Consider the following 22,918-nt stretch of genomic DNA (forward strand, 5'->3'; position numbering starts at 1 on the left):
TGTGCGTGCCTGGGGCACAGTTGATGGCTGCTGCCCGCTGAGAGGCAGGCATTAAGGCTTCCCTGAGGAGTAGGTAGGGGACTCTGACCTCAATGACAGATCTGGCAGAGCACTTGCCAGCAGGGGACACCCAACCTCCAAGGGGTGGTGTGGTATGTTGGGAGGAGCCAGACTGTTACAAATGAAGAGGACTCGGCAGACAGGTGTCTTCATGATAACCCTAAGTACTTATGAGGAGAGCTCGTCCCTACCATTCCTGCCCTGTGTCACTGTCAACACACATCCTAGCAACTGAGTGGCAGCTATGGGTCCGTTCTCCCCACACAGTTACCCCGGCCGGAGTGAAGCAGTACTCCACAGAAGTCTACACAGATACTCCCTCACGATCAGTGACGCTGAATATTTTTCATGTATCTCCTGGATTTTTTTTTGTTAATCTTCCTTTGAGAAATGTCTGTTCAGGTCCCCTGTCCATTCCGTCACAGGGTCCTGTGTTTTCTTATTACCACATCTGAGTTCCACAGATTGGGTTACAAGCCCCTTGTCCAAAAGTATGATTTGCAACTATTTTCTTTATATTGATGCGACCCTACTGCTACTTACGTACTTGTGTTTTAGGGGGTCATATGTAGAACACCATTCCTCTAACATTTTAAAGTCTCTGGGCTTATGCCTGCATCTTTTATTTTTAAGATTTGATTTATTTATTATGAATACAACATCCTGCCTCTATGTATTTCTGTAAGCCAAGAGCGGGCACCAGATCTCATTACTGATGGTTGTGAGCCACCATGTGGTTGCTGGGAATTGAACTCAGGACCTCTGGAAGAGCAGTCAGTGCTCTTAACCTCTGAGCCATCTCTCCAGCCCTAGGCCTGCATCTTAATCCACTTGGAACTGATTTGTATACACTGGGTGACATAAGGTTTCCAATCCCATCCCATTTCATGTCAGCACCAAGCTCTCCCAACACAGCACGCTTATGCTTGACCTCTCTGTCAAAACTTGGTTGTGTGAGTATGGATTTATTTCTGGGCTTTATTCCAACCCAGTGTCAATGAGTTTGTTTATCAGTCACCATGATGTCTGAATTTGGGTTACTATAGCTATGAAGAAACACCATGACAAAAAAAAAAAAAAAAGATGGAGAGGAAAGGCTTTATTAGTCTAGCCCTAAAGGGAGTCAGGACAGGAACTCATCAGGGCAGGAACCTGGAGGCAGGAGCTGAGGCAGGGGCTCACTATGGCAAGACTGCTTTGGCCACTTGGGGATCTTTTGTGGCTACACATGAATTTTAAGTTTGTTTTTCCATTTTTTCTGTGAGGAATGGAACTGTGATTTTTGGCAGGGGTCGTATTAAATCTGTAGGTTACTTTGGGTTGCATGGGCATTTTAACTCCAATCCATCCAAGCCATGGCCCCAGGACATCTGTTTGTGTAATCTTGAATTTCTCTCGTCGATGTTTTATAGTTGTCAGTGCAAGAGTCCTCCAGCTCCTTGAGTGAATTTATTCCTGATGTATGTATGTATGTATGTATGTATGTATGTATGTATGTATGTACATGCTCCTACACATCAGACTGGTTTCTGTATACTTTTACCAATTCCCCCGAGTTTCTTGTCCCGCCCGGTCCCATCATCCTTTAGCCCCAAATAAACACACAAAGACTTATACTAATTTATAAACTTTTGGTCGATGGTTAGGACTTCTTATTGGCTAGCTCTGTCTGAATTATTAACCCATTTCTATAAATCTATATATTTCCACATGGTCTAGGTTTACCAGAGAATGCGCAGACCTGTTAATCCTTTGGCGGTTACATGTCATCCCCCATGGTCTACCTTTCCCAGAATCCTCCTCGCCTCCTAGTCCCACCTTTTTCCTGCCTCTACTGGCCAAATGGTGTTTTATTCATCAACCAATATGAGAAACAGTACAGAAGGATATCCCCCATCACCCCATCTCTTATTTTCTTTTGTGGTCCCGAGGACTGAACCCACGTCTACACAAGCTCAGCAGGCCATCTACAGACGGCTACCTCCCAGCCCACGCTCACCACCTGCATTCAAACGGGACTAGCAACCTAGCTAGAATAATCAGGGCAATAACAAATGAAAGAATGAAGATCTGCATGGGAAAGGAAGAGGTAAAACGGTCTGTGTTTGCAGATAGCAGGACTGTATACGTAAGTACGGATGCCATCAAAAGAAAAAGAAACACTGCTGGAGCCTGATAAACTGAGAATCAACCCACAAGACTTGGTGCTGTTTCTCTATGCTACAAAAAGGTTCTATCTGGGGGGGACCATAAAGTGTCCTGACGTGGGAAGAGGCCCCCCCTCTACACTCCTGGTGCTTCATAAAACTTGTCCCTATGTTAAAGTATGCAGACCTCCTCTCCAGGAAGCACAGAGAATTTCCAAATAAAGAATGAAATGTCCAAGGAAAGAAAGGAAAACAGCAATGGACTCACCATAGGAAATAGGACATATTCTCGGAGGAATTCTTGGGAATCAAATTGGTTATAGTCTCCGAAATCCGCTGAAAAGACAGGGAAACAAGAGCAATCGTTATGTGAGGGCAGAGACAGAGTAAAGCATGGCAAACTTGTGCCCGCATTTCCCCGAGCCCCACTAAACAAGGCTGGTGCCAAGATGTGCCTGCTGTGCCTGCTGTTGTCCCCACTTTTACCTAGCAACTATCAGTATTGGCATGTGAACCCCACTAGATGGTTTGCAGGAAGAGTAGGGAAATTGGAAGCAAGTCCTAAAGGCTATTTAAAGACTTTAAAACCAGCCTGTGTTTGTTTGTTTGTTGAGTGTGTACCAGGTTGGTATCCTACATCATCTGCCAAGGGGACTTTCTAAGTCAAGGTTAATATGGTGAAAAGCAGCTGGAAAATGCACCGGCAGCTGGAAATCCCCACCGTGAGTCACCCTTGGCAAACAACCTTGAAAATCTTCACACCTCCTGAGCACATCTACATGTCACAAGATGCCAGGAATTCTGTTCCCGGCTGCCATCTCACAGTGGTATGCTGGGACGACACGTGCAAACTGAATCCACGGAAACACCTTGCCCTCTGCTGCCTCTGTGCACAAAAATGTCAACACGACAGAGTCACAGAGACGGTGATGACTCCCCCTACAAATGGAGTGCAACTGTCACTTGGATGAGGAGCTCAGAGGAGCAAAGACGACCCCCTAAACACCTGCTTCCAAGTTCAATCATGCCATGTGTCCAATCACATCTTTTACTTCTGTGGGTATGACTTTGCATGGGCCCAATAGGAATTGTTAGGTGTGTGTGTGTGTGTATGTGTGTGTGTGTGTGTGAGAGAGAGAGAGAGAGAGAGAGAGAGAGAGAGAGAGAGGTTTGCACGCTTGTGGGTGCATTCTTCTAAGTGTGCATATGAAGACAGGAAGCCAATCTCTGGTATCTTTCTTGGTTGCTTCTGCAATCTTATTTTAAGAGGCGGGGGTCCCCCGTTGAATCTGAAGTTCACTGTTCTATGCAGCAACGCCCTAGGATCCACCTGTCTATGTGCTCCAATGCATACACAGATGTGCCCAACCTTATGCGACTCTTGGGATCTGAATTCAGGTCCTCGTCTTTGGAGATGATCACTTTACCTATGAAGCATCCCAGAAGAACAACGCTTCAAACATATATATGTTACGTGCTCTCTTGGGGTTGAAGAAGTGTCTCAGCAGTTAAGAACACTTGCTTCTCTTGCAGAGGACACGCTCCCAGCACCCACTTGGTGGCTCACAAACACCTGTAACTACAGTTCCAGTGGATCTGATGCCCTCTTCTGGCCGCCCCAAGCATGGCACATAGTGCGTATACACACATGTAGGCAAAATACTCATACACACAAAAGATAAAAACCTTTTAAAAATTATAGATACTCTTCTTATTTTCAATATGAGCAAATGCATTTAAACCACCATTCAAAAGATTATAAAATACAGGTCTGGAGAGAGGCTCAGTGGCTAAGAGCATTTGCTGCTCTCCTGGAAGATCTGAGTTGGGTTCTAAGCACGCATAGGCATCATAACCACCCGTAACACATTCTACAAAGTAGAGAAGGTTGAACATGGCCATCATCTCTTTAATCTGCTCTCTCCATCTCCATGACAGTGGGGGTACAGACTGCTGGTTAAAGCTATTGTCCTCAAGCGGTGACAGTAACCCGTTCACACCATCAGCACGCAGAATACGACCACCCCGTGCTGTGGAATAACCCCGGGACAACGTCTCCCACACTCTGAAGGGCGGCCTCAATTACAGGCAGGATTTAGACTGTTTCTTCCGGTTATAACCGTAAGGGAACCGTAGTCGACCAAGCATGACTGACTTACAAGCGGCCTGGAGAAATCCACCCTCCCGCCACCCCAAATCACTAACTTTCCATCTCAATGCAAAACCCCTTGAGAAGACCAGGGAGCCTCAGCCAGAGGTCGCTTGACCAAATCTGTTCTTCCTGGAAGAGCGTCCCGAGGCAGAAGACGGAATTCCACAGATGCTTTCCTTACCTTGCACAGCCAGGCCGGCCAGCCGGACCACCTGCTCCAGGGTGCACCGCAGCCGCCCTTCAAGCACATCCTTCTTGACTTGCAGGTAATACTGATATCTGTTCCGGGAAGAGAGAACAATCGTAAGCACACACGCATGCTGGTGTTCCCGGCAGGGTGTGCAGGCAACGCTGGTGGCGTCATCTCTGCAAAAGGCAGACAGTGACCTCTGCCCCCTGTGTCCCTTTCCCCGTCTGATGTAGCAGGTGCTGAAGACCGTTCGAGGTGAGAACAATCCCATCTAAAGGTTTGTTTGTGGGCCCTCGGGATGAACTGAGACCAAGGATGTTCCGGAAACGCTCAACAGGACCTGCTTTCAATAGCTCAATTGTGAACTTGACACAATCTAGAATCCCCTGACAGATGGGTCTCTGGTCATGTTTGCAGGTTGGGAGTTGCGCTATCTTGATTACCTAATTGAGGTAGGAATAAAATAAAATAAAAGTGAATCTTAAAAAAAAAACAAAACGATAAAGGCGAAAGTCTGGTAGGCCAGATCACTAGTTGGTCACGTCATATGGAATTATGTTGAAACTTTTCCAGAGCTAGGCTTCACCTCACATGTATGAGACTCATGGAAAGGTGGTTGGTTTTAACTTTCCGACCTGGGGCACCCTTTCCAAAAGCACAATGTAAGTAGTCAGCAGGGCAGCCCCATGTCAGGTCTCTGGGGAGGAGCTGCAACAGTGCCTGCTCCTCCTGCTTCCAAAGCCATTCTCTCAGAATGGCCCGGATCTTCAGACACCTCCCTGACCCGGCTGTTTGCTTCCAGCTGCCACTCTCGCAGTCATCTCTCCAACCCGACTGCCCCTGCAAAGCCATCTGGTAAATACTGACCGCCAGCACGCGCGCGCGCCCCTGGTAATAATTACTCTGGATTTTAACTTAACTCTGAGGACCCTGTCTGGGAACTCAAAGGTCACCCAAAGCCTACTTTCCCTACAGACAGACAGTCAGGGGTAGGAACTGCTTCTGGCTAAGTATATTATATACCTGCACTATGACAGGTGCTTGGACACACTGGCCTAGTGCCCGCCAGAGGCTGAGACACTGGCTCTCTGCTCAGCCCAATAAAGCCCCGCCCTCCTTGGCCTATAGGGCGGGGCAAACAAACAAACAAACAAACAAAAAACAAACAGGTTAGTGTTTGGTGGTGAAAACCTAGACTCAGATCTGAAGAGCAAACACTGGGAGTCACTTAGTAAATCCTTTCAAATCAAACTTAATGTGCGATAGAAAACTAATTTTTGTTATCTACTCCCACAAGTTCATAACCATTTTTATAGGTTTCACCATCCAGTCAGGAATTTTCCTCCTGCCCATAATGTTTGGCTGTATCAAAGAATGATCTCCATTGAGCTTTCGAAGCTGACCAGCAGAAAACCTTTTGTCTACTTGAGGGGGGAAGGCCACCCCCTCAATGGACACTGCTCTGTCCTTAACTGTCACTACAGTCCTGATTCCTCTTACCCCCAAAGTCCTAGAGCACAGGAAAGGAATTAGACACAAGAGCTTAATGGTCAAAGTCATTTGCTGGCTATGAAAAGCCACTTTTATCAACCCTGAAAATGCTTAGAGTAACGGGGAGGAAATATCACAATCACTGCAAAAGTCAGTGAAATAAAGGGCACTCTGTGTATGTGAGAGAGAGAGAGAGAGAGAGAGAGAGAGAGAGAGAGAGAGAGAGAGAGAGTGTGTGTGTGTGTGTGTGTGTGTGTGTGTAGGGAGGGGATGGAGAAAAAGAGAGAGAGTGATTCTTGGGGACAGTTCTTGGCAGTGGGCAAAGGAAGCCACGATTTGCTCCTTCGTGAGAATCTGGACAAATAGCATGAAAGCACAACTTTATATTGAACTTAGAATCTTGACAAGAGTAAATCAAAACACCCGGCACTAAGAATCCTGAATGGTTAGTCATGTCCTTTGGCATTACGATTTCCTCTGTGCAGAGTATCAATTTCTCATTCCATATTTCCCAGTTGTCATGTTTCTCTCAGAGAGATCAGTGGTCCTACACTGCGGTCCACAGCCAAGCGCTTGCCTGTGTCTCCTCTGAGCCCAAGCTACAATCATAACCCCAGTTCCTCTGCTCCTCTGTATTCCAGGAACTCCACCAAGACTTCACATCCTCCCCTTTGCGTGAAGGAACACACGCCCTCTCAACTACAGCACAGCCATATTTAAACACACGAAATGCTGGTATTTAAAAACCAACACCAGGCGGAGGCATGAACCTGTAATCCCAGCACTCCAGGGACTCAGACAAAAGGGTCACAAATTCAAGGCCGGCCCAGGCTCTGCAGTGATGTCTGGGCCAGCCTGGGGTACACAGTGAGACTTGTCCCAAATGGAAATGAAACAGGAGCTAACTGACAACGCGCCATATTGGTGCACCTCACGGGAGTAAGCTCGGCAAGTCTGGGGAGGGAGGGGGGGGGAGGCCTGTGGCTCCAGAGGGATGCTTCTCATCTCAGAGCACTGCACGGCCTCCTGAGGTCTGTGTTCGGTGCCCTCCGCCATCTTGCTCACTGCGTCCCTGGGCCAGTTCTCCAGGGAGCAGTGCCTCATTCGCTCCGGGTAACCTCTCTTCGAGAGACCCTGGGAAGTGTCTGGGAGTCTCTTGAGGAGGCTTTCATCTCCACAACCCCAGCAGTTCTTAGAGGGATGAGACACAGCCAGTGAGAGGGTCCTTAAGTCACGAAACCCCCTTTCAAGCGCCAAGAGCTCACTGTGAGCTCAGTTGCGCCTTTGAAGACGAGCCGCTTAGAGACTTAAGATCTCAAAACGGAGGGAATGAGAGCAGGAAGAGGGACAAGGAAAGGTGTTACTTTTGCGCTCTGCTGGTCCCACGCTAAAGGTCTCTCCAGTCATGCTAAAGGGTAAAAACACGCTAAGAAGGCGCCTTCAGGGATAGTAAGGAGAGCTACAGAGGGGCTCTGAAAACTGACCAGACCGGGTGGGGAGGGGTGGGGGCATCCCAACTGGGAAAGGAGGTAAAAGCTCACCTCACCCTAACTGCACAGTGTTTGGACCTCTCTGGTGACACAGCCCCTCTCCTCTGTCATGGGGGCTTCCACTCATTTTCATCCTTCAGGTCAGAAGGACGTACAGGTATGCCGTCAGCTGGGGCAGGACCAGGCCTCAGTCTCTGCCTCACGGGGACCACAGCTGGCCCACGATCCTGGCCAGCATGGCTCTTTCCTGCACTGTTTGGTGGAGGCTGTCTGTCATCCCCGGGGGAAATGTTTCTAAGGATGTCCTCACATTGTGTGCCAGAACTAACACTGTTTCCCTTGCCACTCCCGGAGGTGAAAAATGGGCAACCAAAGACCAATGACGAAGGAACCCACTAAGTCCACCAACAGCAGCCCTGCTTCTCCGAAGCCTGGCACTCCGTTGTCCACCCGTGTCCAGCTCTGCTGCTGTTGCTGGCTTTCAAACAGGGTCTCATGTGGCCCAGGCTGGCTTCTAACTCCCTACATCGCCAAGCTTGACCTTGAACTCCTACTCCTCCTGTCTCTGCCTTCCAAGTCCTGGAATTGGAGGCATGGGCGACCACTGCTGGTAGGCAATGCCAGGGATCAAGTCCAGGGCTACTTCGTGCTAGCCTCTTCCCACTGGGCCAAATGCCCAGTCCACATAAGTGGCAGGTTCTACTCAGACCATCCTGTGACAGGAAACAGTGACTCCAGCCTTACAGCAAGGAACACTGGAACGTTCCTCACACGTAGGCTGGTGTGGGCTTGTGCTTGGTATAGAACTCCAGAGCTGTATGCTCTAGGCTGGAAGCCATCCAGACCACAAAGGCCTCTGAGAAGACATAGTGATGTGTGCTGTCACCGCATGAGGCTGTGGCGGTTACTAGTGAGACTGGAAAAAAAAAACAAAACAAAAAGAACAAAATGTGGACTTATGTGGAAATCGTTTGCTCCGTTCGCCTTCCCACCGAGAGCCCCTCCGTAAAACACAAAAATGTCGTCCCGTAGGATCGGAGCGAGCAGACTGGCATTCTGTTTCTAGCATGGTTGAGTTCCTCTCTGATTTGGTTAGAGATACAACTCTGACTGCAGTCAGAGCAAAGCCGTGGGTCCTATTTTGGAAACATACAATTTCATGGACGGACGTACACTCCGCCCTGTCAGCACCGTGGGTGTGGGTGGAAGGGGAAAATCCAGCCAGCCAATCCTCGTGCCAGGAAACAAAGCACAGCCAAGTTTCCAAAGAGCTCCTCTTTGGACCTACGCTCGCAAGGAAATGTTAAAACATCCCTCATACTCAAAGTCCTTGAAACACCCCATCTTGCTGCAGAGACCCAGGGACTGGCTGTAGGTCACAAGTCTTTGGTGCTCCCTGTAAGAATGGGGATATAATTCTGCACGTTGAATAAAGGTACATTTTCTTGTTTAATTTTTTTTTGGTCTTGATTTTAACCTAAAGCAAAAATCCATTCATTGAGTAAATGCTAGTCTCTCTGGGTGATGCAGACAAGGGTCCCAGTGATCCCTGTCGCTGAACGTTAAGAACGGAGAGCCGAAAGATGCACCGAGTGTGGCTCTGGAGGGTCATCCTGAACATTCCTATTCCATGGCACCGACAACTTTTCCAACTTCCTTCCTCCTCTAAGATTCTGAACAGAAAGCTTGTGTTTATTTTTAAATGCTAAACTTAGCCAAGCCAGCAGAGCACTTGGTGTTCTGAAAGAGAGGTACTGAGAAGCCCCCAAAAGTCTCCGCAGCATCACGCTATCCTCTGTGTTCCAAGACGTGTGGCTGGGACCCCTCATCGCCACCTGAACTCACGCGTGAGGAATCTGATCATTCCATCTGTCTTATGCTCTCGGGTCTGACTCTTCTGGTTGAGAAACGCCTTGTGGTAGCCTACAAAGCAGGGCCTGTCTTACCGCAGAACCACGAGAGAGGCGCCAGGAACTCAAAAGGCTGAGGACGTGTAGCTTTGAGAAAGTGTTTCCCACCCCTCCCCCAGGCGAGTCCCTCATTCCAAGTCTAGGGCAGCAGAGGATCCCGGAGTTGGGAAGAGCCCGTCACAATAGCAAAGTCTTCAGACCTGGGCTGCCCTGACTGCCATCTGAGAACACTGGTACCCTCACCACCACCAGAGGATGGAAGCAGGGGAGTGGTGGGCAGTAGGTGCTGTAGATGCCAGCTTGGAGGACCACCCCCCAGTCCCCCGACACACACACACACACACACACACACACACACACACACAGAGGCTAACCTCATTTCCTGATAACAGTGGTGGGCCAATGGAGCTTGAGTACAAGTGGCTGCCACCCTCTAGCAGGCCTCTTCAGAGCCCTGTGACTCCTATTTCCATTTGTCCTCCTGTTGCCCTGTCTCCTGGACAAAGATGATGAGATGACACTGAGGAGCTTCAGCCTCAGGTGAATGAAATGTTCAGGGGCAGTCCTCTGATTAGGAGTGCCACGGAAGCCTGGAGGCCAGACACTGATGCTGTATAGTTGATCCTAAACAAGTAACTGGGGGAGATTTTACAGCCATGCCCGGCCCTTCTAATGTGGACAGCAGGAACTGTGCTCAGAGAGAATGGCTCGTCCAAGGTGACATCGCGTCTTAAAGCCACGGCCAGATGGCATCTGAGCAGGGCCAGCCACAAACACGAGGAGGGCGGGATCTGCTTCTCAGCATTCCGGGTGAGCACCTCGATTCCCTGAAATCCCCAAATAAAAACAAAATTAAAAGCACCCTATCTGTGCTTCTGGGGAAGGCTTGAGGAGGCTGGCCCTTCCCCAGGAGACCTGTGTGTGCCTCAGCCTGAGGCTATCCCACAAATGCACTGTAGGGTGTGTTTCATCACATGGCTGAGAACTCTCTAGGTCTGGCTTTCTGCTGCCTACAGCCAGGTGGACTAAGGCACTATGAGCTATGAGCACCAGCCTATGTCTCCAGGGTCATCAAGGGTTCCTATCATCTCGTTCCCTCCTCCACGGCTGAAATCCAGCTCTGTCAACCTCTCTCATCTGAGGAGCCAAAAACCGATGTCACGATGTGTAAAAGGACATCTTTACGTTCTGTCTTGGAAGCCTTTACAGAACGATGGAGGGTCAGAGGAGGGAAGGGTCATTGCTGTCTCAGTTACTGAGTGGGCAAGGTTTAAATGTCATTTCCTGGCTAGAAACCTTTGTTCACAACCAGCATCGGAAAGTCTTTTTTGCTGGAATGCACTGGACCCTTCTCCCTGTGTGGTGGAGACTGCCTGGGAAAACACTGCTTTCTGTTTGACAGTTTGCTGTACAAATAAGAAAGAAAGCAAGAGGAAAAAAAACAAAAAACAAGATAAGCCGTCCTGAAGTAGGATGGAGCAAGCTAAGCTCTTGGATGGATGGAGGCTGGGTAGCACCAGGGGAGGCAAATCTCATCTGCACATTCCAAAGGCTGTTCTCAGCTCCAGCTGGAAATAATGGGGTGGCCCATACTGACTTTGTCCTCATATAACTAGGCAGGCATACAACCAGACCTATCTAGTCATCTCCTTCCCTGGCCCTGAGCCCTCAAAAACCCTTGGGAAGTATTCCAGTCCACGACTCCTGACATACATAATAATGCGTTTGGTACCTGGTCTTCGTGCTATCTAAAAAGCTTTTATGTTTAATGAGTGTCCCAGCTGACAGTCAATTAAAAGTGCACACCACACTCTGACAACTATGGGAAACAAAATGACCCAAAGAAAACCAAACAGAAGGAAAGGAGCCAACCCCACAAGTGACAGCAATGACCCTAAAAGGGAAAGCCTATCTTCGGGCCTTACTCACAAACACAAGTTAACCGATGTGTACTCCAGAAAACACACACACACATTTTCCCAAACACACCTGGGCAGGATTTCCTTGGTGCATGTTCTACTCCACGAGGTTACAACGGCACCGGATCAATAACCGCCCTCTCTCACCAGAGACACCTAACTTCTTAGGAAGACTCTGAGGCTTGCCATTTCATCCTTAAAAGGATAGTGTTTGTTTAAATGCACACAAACACACAGGCCTTGAGGGCTAAGGGAAAAAAAGACCAATGGCAGCGAATGTTGCGTAAGAAGCAAGGCAAGCCCCGACGTGACCCACACTCTCTGCTCTTGAACTCTTGAGTTAATTATAACAAATTATAGAGACTCCAAGTATAGGATATAGTGGCCATAAACTCCCTAATAGAGGCCTACATTGAACAAAGGTTCTGTGTAAAAAAGGAATTCGGTTTCCACAGCACATCACAGGGAAAGAGGGAATGTCCCAACTCCACTTTTCTGTCCTGTCACTGGGCACAGACCCCTTCACATTGACCCTATCTGTAGGACTAGAAAGGCCCATAGAGGCCTGCTGTGACCCAGATGCCACCAGCTAGAGAATGGTGTCTTCAGAAGACCCAAAAATAAAGTGGTATTGGTGTCAAAATAAAATCTGAGCTTGTTTTAACCTACCTTAAAATCTCTCATAACTCAGAAAACAGTTTCGTAGTTCCTAAGAAATATTCATGACCACCCCACAATTATGCCCCCCAGGTACAGTCAAGAAAATTAGGGATTTAAAGCCACACAAAAAATTTGTATACAAGGTTGGGCAGTGATGGTGCATGCCTTTAATCCCATCGCTCAGGAGGCAGAGGATGTCTGTGAGTTCGAGGCCAGCTTGGTCTACAGGGAAGAGTTCCAGGACAGGCTCCAAAGCTACATAGAGACACCTGCCTTGAAAAACAAAAAAATTGTGTATGAGGAGCCAGTAAAAGTGCTTGAGGGCTAGACTGATGACCTTGTTTCCATGCCTGATCCCTGGAATCTACATGGTGAAAGCTGAAAACAGACTCCTACAAATTGTCCTATGACTTCCACACAGATGCTGTGACATGTATCATGTATACACACACACACACACACACACACACACACACATATGCACACAAACAAGGCAGCAGATGTCATTCACAGCCCCACAGTCCTTCTTCTAGCCTCTAGTGATCCCCAGCCCACAGCACCCCAGCGCACCCCCCACCTCTCCGTGCTCCCCAGTCCTCCCCACCCCTGTATTGCACAGCCCAGGCTCCTGCACTATCCCCTTGGAGCTTTCCATATCAGCATCTGGACGTTCAGTAAGTGCTCCCCGGGTGACACAGAAGAAGGCAGACAGGGAGATGAGTCCCTTTCCACCAGTGTCGTGAGATGTTACATCCAGGGCATGCAAGCGTTTCAGAAACACTAGGTGTGGTGTGTAACGTCGGTCTTCGTGGTCGGAAGCCCAAGGCAGGAGCGTTACCTGAGAAGAGGGGTGCAAGACTGTGGGGGAGAAATCCAGCTCAAAAACCAGTTTGGGCCGGCTAGATAATCACTTTGTAAAAGCACATGCCACATAAGCCTGACAACTTGTGTTTAATCGCCAGAATCCATGTAAAAAGCTAATGTGGCGGTGTGCATAATCCTACAGTGACACCGGGGTGGGGGGGAGGGAGGCAGAGACAGGAGAATTGCCTGGAAGTTGGTGGGCCAGCTAGCCAGGAGTACTAGTGAGACCTTGAGTATACATCCTGAAGACCCTGCCTCAGCAGCACATACAAACACACACACACACGTAAATATTAAAATGAATTTCATAAACGCAACCCATTGCACACCAAGTTCAAAGGCTTAAACTTTTGTCACGGTGGCGAAATAGCCCTGTGGGTAAAGGAATTTGCCACCAGGCTTGACAACTGGAGTTTGATCCCTGGGATCCATGTGGTGGAAAGAGAGAGCATACCCTCCCCATGTGCCCCATATATACACACAAATGAAGGACAAGGAGGAGGAGAGAGGAGGAGAAGGGAGGGGCGGGGAAACTTGGGGACTGGGGACCTGACTCAAAGCTAGAGTGCTTAGCATACATTCGCACTTGGACACAGAGCGTGGGGGTGTGCGGTGGCGGTGGCAGTGGCGGTGTCTGAGCCTTACAGTGAGCAGCGAGGTAGGGCAAACTTCAGCCTCCGTGCAAACGGAAGAAACACTCCTGCACCACAGAGTACGAATCTCAGCCACCAGTGGCGGGAGTGGAGACTGAGACGCTGCCACATCAGGAACCAGCAGCCTTACGGAAGGAGATGAATCCAGACACAGGCAGCCTGCTCATTAGCCAGCTCCCGCCACGCCTCTGAACTACAGCTGCAGGGCAGAGAGACTTCATCCGTCCTACCTATGCTAGTAATGAGTATGGCTGGAGTCACCTGCCTGAAATACACACCTGTCTGCCCTGAAAACCATGTGTCCACGCTATTACCTCCCATCCACTGTGGGAAAAGGAGCTTGAATTACCCTTGGAAGCATGAGTCAACTGCCCAGGGAGCGTCTTTCTGGTTAGAAGCCAGAAAGTCGGCAGAAAGGCCTGCGAGTGTGGTTAGCAGTCAGAGGCATCATGGGATTGTCAGCAGTGCGCTTGGACTGTGAAAGGGACTAACAACAGACACTCAGTGAAGGGGGCCTAGGCTCTTCTTTAGAATCCTGAACTAAAGGCAACATCATTTGTGATGACATATCACTTATGATTTAATAAAGCTTGCCGGGGGATCAAAATGCAAAGCTAGTCCTAGCCTTGGAGCCAGGCACTGGTGGCACACACCTTTAATCCCAGGACTGAGAAGACAGAAGCAGATGGATCTCTGTGGGTCCAAGACCACCCTGAGCTACATAAGAATGAATCAGCCAAAAAGAATAACAGAGCTCACGCCTTTAATCCCAGCACTAGGGAGGTTTAAAAGGAAAAAGCAAAGGGTCTCATGAGAGATTTAGTTTCCAGACAGGGAGAGCATCGCACTCACCCATTTCGGTCTGGGGTAGAGGTTAGAGCTAGTGTTTGGCTGCTTTGCATTCTGATCTTCAGTGGCTTTATCAGATCATAAACAATAGTATCTCCACGATCACTGCCAAAGGGGTCTGTCTCCTGTCAGTGAAGTCACACACCCAGAGCAAGGGGGAAATACTGACTATCCGCTTAATAGGTGTTTGAATGAGGGATGACGCAACGGAATTAATTACTTATATAATCCCCAGAGACTATGATGAAAATAGAGAAAAGTAGAAATCTTCCAGCCCATTCTAAATTACTGTAGCCAAACTCTTGACCAGTGGCCTTGAAACTGTGGATGGAGGTGGAGAAGACCACTGGGTTGCAGTGACCTTGAGACTTCAGATGGAGGAGAAGACCAGTGGGTACCAGTGATCTTGAGATCTCAGATGGAAGTGGAGAAGACCAGTGGGTACCAGTGACCTTGAGACTTCAGATGGAGGTGAAGATCATTGGGTACCAGTGACCTTGAGACTTCAGATGGAGGTGAAGATCATTGGGTACCAGTGACCTTGAGACTTCAGATGGAGGTGAAGATCATTGGGTACCAATGACCTTGAGACTGTGGATGGAAGTGAAAACCATTGGGTACCAGTGACCTTGAAACTGTGGATGGAGGTGGAGACCATTGGGTACCACTGACCTTGAGACTTCAGATGAAGGTGGAGAATACCACCAGCTATCAGGCTTCTGGCCCCTCCCACACCAAGAACCAAGCCCTTCTCCACTTTTGTGAATGGGTCATCCTGGATTTCCAACCCTCAAACACCCATGCAGTAGTGTAGGATAAACTTCTTCACTGGCCAAAGGGCAGGTGACATGCCACGCCCTGGGATACACTTCCTGTTTAGAATGATGGATAGAAAATCCATCCTACTCTGTCTGTAGTTTGCTTGGGGCCTGGATACCTCCCGGCTCTGCACCAGCAGAGTGATTCCCTGTGTCTCCTGTATCTTCACACCATCTCAGACCCACAGCCTTTCAGACACTAAGATTTCTCTTTACACACGAGGAACTGGAGGTGCTGGCAGCTGAGACCCGCCAGGCTTCTGTGTCCAGTGCTGCGCCTGTATAGAAGAGATACTTCTATGGCTCCCATGGTCTAGGAGCACAGATCTCAAAGGGAAAATGGAAAGAGAAGAAACTACCCAAGGTCTGAGCCATACTACTGTAGGAGGAAACTTAGGACTGTGCCATTAGCCACATGGTGCTCTAGAGGCACATATGGATGTGGTAACGAAAGGGCGGAACCGTGCCGCTAACTACACCCACTTTGGACAGGGCGATGATCTACGCCGCTAGCCAGGCCCACTTACAGGGGTGACTAGAGGCGTGTAAGGAGGTTCTTATAAAAGACTACAGCAGAACCACATTTGTTCTCTGTTCTGCTTCCAGTTTGGTAGTGAAGGCTACTTGACTCATCTGGGTTGCCCGTTTTTCTCTTGTAAGTAATTTCTCAACAAGTGTGCCGTTTATCGTTACAGTGACAATACTACAACATGAATCCACTGGCCACTGACAAAACTTCCAGAGTTGGATATGGATAGCTTCCCTTATAGAACCTTCAAAAGTGGCTGAAGACATCAAATATGGCAACAACTGCCAAAGATAAAAAAATGCCAAACCAGCAAATGTGTCACTGACCAAGAATCTAGTATCATCCATGCTGTGGTTTCTGAGAAACTATTCCCAGATTTCTTTTTTTTTTCAGCATGGAAATGTCTCCCTATCTATAGTCCTGTTTTTCAAATCCCTCTCAGGGATTTGTAAGTGTTCTTCCGTCCTGGAGATCGACTTCTCTGTCTCAGTATCAACAACAAAATCTTCTTTAAAAGTCTCTCTTATGTATGCATGTGTTGTACAAACGTGTGGGCGTAACCGTCGTGTATGTGGGATGTATTTGCATATATGCATGGAAGTCCAAAGTTGTTGTCTTGAGCTTTCGTTCATTCCTCCCACCTTATTTTCTGAATCAGATCTCTAAATTGAGCCCAGAGCTCACAAACATGGCTAGTCTTGCCAGCCTGGCTGCTCCAGGGATCCACTGACTTCTCAGTCAAGATTACAGATGAGCCACTGTGGTCACTCAGCATTTTTGTGGGTTCTAGGGATCCGAAATCTGGGTCACTGCAGGTCGTTTAACCACTGAGCCATCGCCTAAGGCACCAAATTTTTCTCATAACTCTGAACACCCAGATAATTTCAGGGTAGAAAAATAGTTGACTAGATTTAAAAAAAAATGATGAGTCGAAGTTTCAGAGGACTGACTACAAACAGGTAGACAGCAAACTTTTGTTGAAGATGTAGGCAGGGGTGGGGAGTTGTTAAGCAGAAAAATGTAGTTCCCATCTTCCATCCCACGAGGGGAAAGCTAGAAACACATTCCTCCTCCTTAGCCTAGGACCAAGAACTGAAAACCATCCGTTAGAAATCAGAAAGGAAGTGCGTGAAGCATATTCTCCATAAACCAAGAACCTCACGGACAGTGCCACGGAGCTTTGACACAGAATATCCCCAGAGGCCCACGATCACTATGATGTCTCTACTTTGGGGGGGCAGAACATTTAAGATGTGGGGCATGATGGGAGTGATTCAAGTCCTGGGGGAGGAGCTTGAGGGCCATGGACCCGGACCTCCCTCTTCCTTAACCTTCTCTTAGACGGAGAAGAATAGCCTTGCCATCATGTGCTCCCACCCCGATGAGCCACCACTGAAGAACAAGGCCAACCAGTCATGGACTGACATCTACAAAAGTGAGAGCCAAAAAGAAATCCTTCCTCGTCATAGACTGACTTTTGTCAGGTGTTTACTATTGATACATGTAACCTCAGCACGCACTTCGGAGGCAGAGACAGGAGTGCTGGTTAGCAGGGCCGGCTAAAGTGAGAATTGAGAGACTCTGCTCAAAATCAAGACAGGTGGCTCCTGAGGAAAGGTATCTGAGGTTGATATCTGGTTTCAGGAGCATCGGAGCACAAAGACACGTAGAGACAGACAGACGGACTGATGGACGGACGGATGGGCAAACAGATGGGGACAGACAGACGGACGGACAGATGGATGGATGGACAGATGGACGGACTGACGGACGGATGGGCAAACAGATGGGGACGGATAGACAGATGGACAGTGGACAGACGGACAGACAGACAGACAGACAGTCAGAACCAGCCATGCCATACAGACGATAAATGACAGTGAAGAGGTAACGCCTATAAATGCAGTGAAGTACATTGGGAATGCACATTAAGCCATATTAAAGAAATCAGGCCCAATAATTTATGGAAAACACCAGACTAATGATGGGTACCACACCTTTATATGAACCAAATAAAAGCAAAACTTACATTGCAATAGCAACAGCACTGCTGATCACCAATGCACCGAGGAACCTAAGGGCAGAACTCCTAACTGCCCTACGGGACTGAGCTGAGCAAGGCCCACTGCCTGACTGGTCCTTCTGGACCACACTGAGGTTTGACGGTTTCCACCCTCAGCTCTGCCTGTCCCGTCAGCTCTCCTACTGAGTTCTTAACGCCTTACCACACCAGGTACTGCAATTCTCGTTATACTTACCAGATCCCTCGTTGCCTCCAGTAAGGAAGGCCTCTGTGAACTCTGACATATATGGACGTGTGTGTGTGTGTGTGTGTGTGTGTGTGTGTGTGTGTGTGTGTAATGGAATGTGTTACTGACAGTTGCTAATAATAATTAAGATTGGAATAAAAGAGCCTGTGTCTACCGAGGGCGGGCTATCAAGAGACGTCAGATCACCTGACAAGCCTCAGCCAATGGACTAGACACAGCCTGTGACTTTGTTATTCAATACACTCTGATATCTCGGAAAGACGTAAGCATGCCTACCTGTGTTTCTTTTTTGCCAGTGTGCGTGTGCGGTGCACGTCTGTGTGTGCAGAGCCTGTATGTGAACGTGTGCATCCGCGGTCCCACTCCAGCACACGCAGAGGCCCACACAGGATGTGAGGTGTCTCCTTGATTGCTCTTCCAGTTGCTGCCTTGAGCCAGGGTCTCTTACTGAACAGGAAGTTTGCTCTTTGGCTAGGCTAGCAGGCCAGTGAGCTCTCACGGGACCTGCCTGCCTCCACCCTCCATTGCGGGGGTTCCAAACCCAAGTCCTCATGACTCAAGTGCTCTTACCCACGGCGCCATCTCCCCGGGCCCCACCTATGTTTCTGACACAGCGCGTTCAGAACGTTCTCCTCTGCTGACTGACTACATGTGTGGTCGCTAAACTCTGAGCAGAGTATGGGCCTGCCCGGGAAACAAGCACCCAGGACTGAGGTCTCCTGGGCTTCTACTTCAGCGGTCCTGCTTCTGTGGTACACTTCATCCTCATCGAACAGTAAACAAACATAGTTCTTTGCTGACTCCAGTTATCATTAGAAACAGACGTGAGACGTCTAGAAGATGTATAACTTTCATCAGTGTCCCAGCAGGGTCATACCAATGGCCCCCAGCTTTTCAGAGTGGGTCACCTATTTCAGTGACATCTGCCAGGAACACTTCAAGTCCAAGTTGGATGGCCTACGATTCTGTCATCCTAGCAGGCATTATTGCCACCGTCTTCGAAACATGTTTGCTCCTTTTCCTGACATTACTTCATCTCCACCATTTCCTAGGAAAGCATCAAGTGTCTGCTTGGCTTTTGGCTAGTTTTAGGTCAAGGGTGCTGCCCTCTGCTCTGAGTGGCACTAATTCATCTCGGGCCTGGTGGTGGGAAACAGCAGGTGAACATCCCCTCGTTCCCTCTGGCTGCAAACATGACTGACTGGATGGGTTAGGGCATCAACGGCTGTGCGATGCAGCCTGTCCCTCCAATGCCTCGGCCTGGGCTCTCCACTGTTTCCATGGCTGAACCTGGTAACTTGACACAGGCAGGTGCCTCCGACAGTGTCTTCCTTTTCCTCCCTTCTAAAGGCCTCGGTGTTATGCGAAAGCCTGGCACTGGTGTCCAAGGCTGGAGATGACTGATAAATTCAAACTAAAGCCCATCCTGGTTCCCACCGCTCACATGTAAAAGGCTCATTCAAAGAAGTGCCTGCTCCCCTCGCTCGGTCTCTGCTACTTCCTTCTCTTTGATAATACTCACCCCTCCGATGCCCTCAAGGCTGTGCAATACCCAGGCAGTCACAGGGCAGGAGAGTGGGGAGTTGGCAAAGGCTCTCAGGGAGGTCAAATAAATCCTACCCGCAGGCTCTCCTAAGTCAGGAGGCTTGCTTCACCTAAAACTATTGCAGGCTCAGCCAAAGGGCCGGCTTCTGTCATGAGCTGCAATGTGACTGAGTAACATCCCCCTTTTCACTCTGGGTTGCAAATATAGCACTCTGCGCCTAAACGGCACTGTGTTTAGACACAAAACTATGATTCTGGAAGAACTGTGTCTTGATAGACTCCTTCTCAAACAGGCTATGCGGCTCAGGATGTGGGAGGTGGCAGGTAGGGGAGACAGACATAGAATGATTGGTACCCATTATCATTTGACGTGACTTGTTCCCACAGGCCATGGGCTTGATCACCTGTGGCATCCTGTCCGGGGACTGTGGATCCTTCAGGAGGTAGCACCTAGCTGGAGGAAGTAGCTCTCTGGGGGACAGAGACTTGAGGTTTATAGTCTGACTTCACCCCCTCTTCTCCCCTCTCCTCCCCCCTTCCCTCTGCTTCCTGCTCCTCTGAGGAGGTAGGGAAGGAAACTCACATTCCCACCTCCACAAAACTGCCTGCTGACACCCCTTCCTAACCACAATGGGCTGTGTCCCCTCAAACTGTGAGTCAGAACAAACCCTCTTCCCTTAAGTTGAAAATAAGATAGTGCCCTGGCTAGGAATAAGCTTCATGGGTAATTAGAGATGAGGCAACTGAAACCAACACATAAGAATTCTGGAATACCTGAACCTCGGCTCTCCAACAGACAGAGGAAGGACCTACAGTGTGCCCCCACCAAAGTGATGCTTATACACAAACAAGTTCCTTAGAGGAGGATGTGCAGGGAAACACCTGCACACTCGGTTCAAGTGTTAAGACAGATGGACACTTACTTGCATTAAAGCAGCTGGGTCAATGAGGAGGTATGGGTTGATGTGGCTTTCCTACTGTGTCACAACCTAAATGCCTACAGGGCCAGGGAGAGCATGGGAAGGGATAACACTGTCCATGTAACTTTGGGGCCTGGGAAGAAGGCTAGCCAAGATGGCATCTCCCTGCCTGTCTTGTTTTGATCATTCAGAACTGCTCTGGTCAATCACAATCTCCCAAGATCAATTGGACCATCGTGAAAGAGAAGTGTGCCTGCTCTAGCCAACTGGTAGGAAAGAGGGTTGACAGGATGGCTGAGGGAGTAAAGCTGCTGGCTGCGCAAGCCCAGTGACCTGAACCCACTCTTGGAGCCCACGTAAGGAGGGTGGGTCTAACTCCACAAAGTTGTCCCCTGACAAATCCCATCCCATAAGGACACCACACACACACACACACACACAGTATTCTTTCAATCAGCTTCAAAGTAACACAAAAGATACCCTTGATGTAGTGACCCGAATACCCTTCTGTTAGGTATAAACGCTCGACGTACAGAATCACACACTTCGCTCAGGGACTAACAATCACACCTGTCTCACCGCACCCACCTGTCGCATGCGCTACAGCACACTGCACGTGAATTTGAGAGCATCCCGAGTACCAGGGACAGACTGGGCCCAGCCACACACTGTGGGGTTTGCAGCCTAGACTGGGGGAGGAGGGCGCTACAGTCGCGAAGTCCACACTTCCCATTTCTGCTGCCGCTCTGGTACTGTGCCTTCACTGTGTGGATACAGTGGACCTGTCCCTTCTCCTTCCCTCTCCTCCTCCTCCCCGACTCCAACTCAATACCCCAGTACTCTGTCCTTCTGGGACAAGAGAGCAAAGGTCACTGTGGCACTGACTCCCCGCATGGCCACCATCCTAGGATTTTTTTGGAAAAGCCATTTTGCAATCAACGCACCATGCCCAGTCCTGCCCATTATAATGATTCCCCTCACATCCAGAGGGTTCTTTATGAGGAACGGAAGTCTTTCAAACCTCCACAAAGCACAGCGGGCATGCTTGGACATGAGGGGACTTCTCTTCCCACGACTCCTGATCCTTCCCCTCCTCCCCGCCCCTTCACCCCCTCGCTAAAGGTAAGCGCTGTGGGGTCTGGGTCATGGCCTCCCACTCAGCTCCTGAGACAAACACTGTATGCGCCATTGCTAACCTACCCCATACCGCAAACTCTCACCACCTCACCAGGGAAACGCTGAGTCCATCTCAGCCTTGCGACGTCTTACTAACGGCCCCTTGGAGTCAGTGAGCGATCGAGTGCAACTCTGAAAATCAGGGAACTCAGGAAAATAAAACAGTTTCTCTTGAGATTCTTTTTTCCAATTGGATTTCATGGTAGCTCTCTAAAAGGCACATCATTTGTGACTGTTTTTTAAAGATGTTCCAGATAACAGGCCACTAAATACATAATACCTAGGATTTAATGTGTCAGGATCAAATCATGACTTTGTTAAAGGGGAAGGTCTGTATACCCGGTTTTGTGAAGCATACAGCCAGCATTTATGGTTCAAAGAGCAGAGACCAGGCTAGGGGGACAACTCAGTACTCCACGTGATCACAGTATTCCAGCATGAGGACAAGGGTTTGGCTCCCAGGACCCACAGAAACAGCAGGTGGGCACAGCGGCCTGACTATACAGTTCCAGCACTTGGAATGGTGGAGACAGAGATCCCTGTCAGAGTGGTCATGCTGACCAACTCTAGGTTCAACTGAGAGACTGTTTCAATGAATACAGTGGAAACGAATCCAGAGACTCGGGTTGCCACATGCATGCAGACACATATGCACATACATATGAACTCATGCACATGTACACATACACACACGGGAGAAGCCGGGCGGTGGTGGCGCATGCCTTTAATCCCAGCACTCGGGAGGCAGAGGCAGGCGGATCTCTGTGAGTTTGAGGCCAGCCTGGTCTACAGAGCGAGTTCCAGGACAGCCTCCAAAACAATACAGAGAAACCCTGTCTCGAAAAAACAAAACAAAACAAAACACACACACACACACACACACACACACACGGGAGAAAAAAATAAATCAAATAAACGACTGCACATGAGGTTTCTGATTTGTTTGATTTTAAAATGTTTATTCTCTTTCCTTTCAATAAAAAATAAATGGTACCACGTTAGTTATTACTAAAGACCATTTCAGTGTTTGATCTGTCTCCCAGATATACAAAGAATTCACAGAAACTGCCACTTCACGGTCAAGTCTGATGCCAGGGAGTCACAGCAGGTTCCCTAAACAGCCACTTACCCACCCGCACACCCTGAAGACGGTGTCTTTTATCTGGGAGAAGAGAGAAAGCCAGAAGCAGCTTGAAACCGGTGACCCTGTGGCCTAGACACACCTGACTGAACTGAGCGTGTGAACGGTATTCGTCAGTTACACATGAGGAAATT

The 22,918-nt window shown here is 48.9% G+C and overlaps 1 protein-coding gene across 3 annotated transcripts in view; it reads right to left on the minus strand.

Moving 5' to 3' along the window:
* The window catches only part of Ptpn14 (protein tyrosine phosphatase non-receptor type 14), a 125,100-nt gene that overhangs the window by 37,294 nt on the left and 64,888 nt on the right, over positions 1–22,918 (minus strand). For all 3 annotated transcript variants that reach the window (XM_040737384.1, XM_040737385.1, XM_040737386.1), the window contains exons 4-5: positions 4,541–4,638; positions 2,476–2,543 (exon numbers count right to left, since the gene is read on the minus strand). In XM_040737384.1, the coding sequence (XP_040593318.1) occupies positions 2,476–2,543; positions 4,541–4,638 (166 nt within the window). The remainder of the gene's footprint in view (positions 1–2,475; positions 2,544–4,540; positions 4,639–22,918) is intronic.

Source organism: Mesocricetus auratus, unplaced genomic scaffold (assembly GCF_017639785.1).
Source record: "Mesocricetus auratus isolate SY011 unplaced genomic scaffold, BCM_Maur_2.0 Super-Scaffold_100676, whole genome shotgun sequence".
NCBI lineage: Eukaryota > Metazoa > Chordata > Mammalia > Rodentia > Cricetidae > Mesocricetus > Mesocricetus auratus.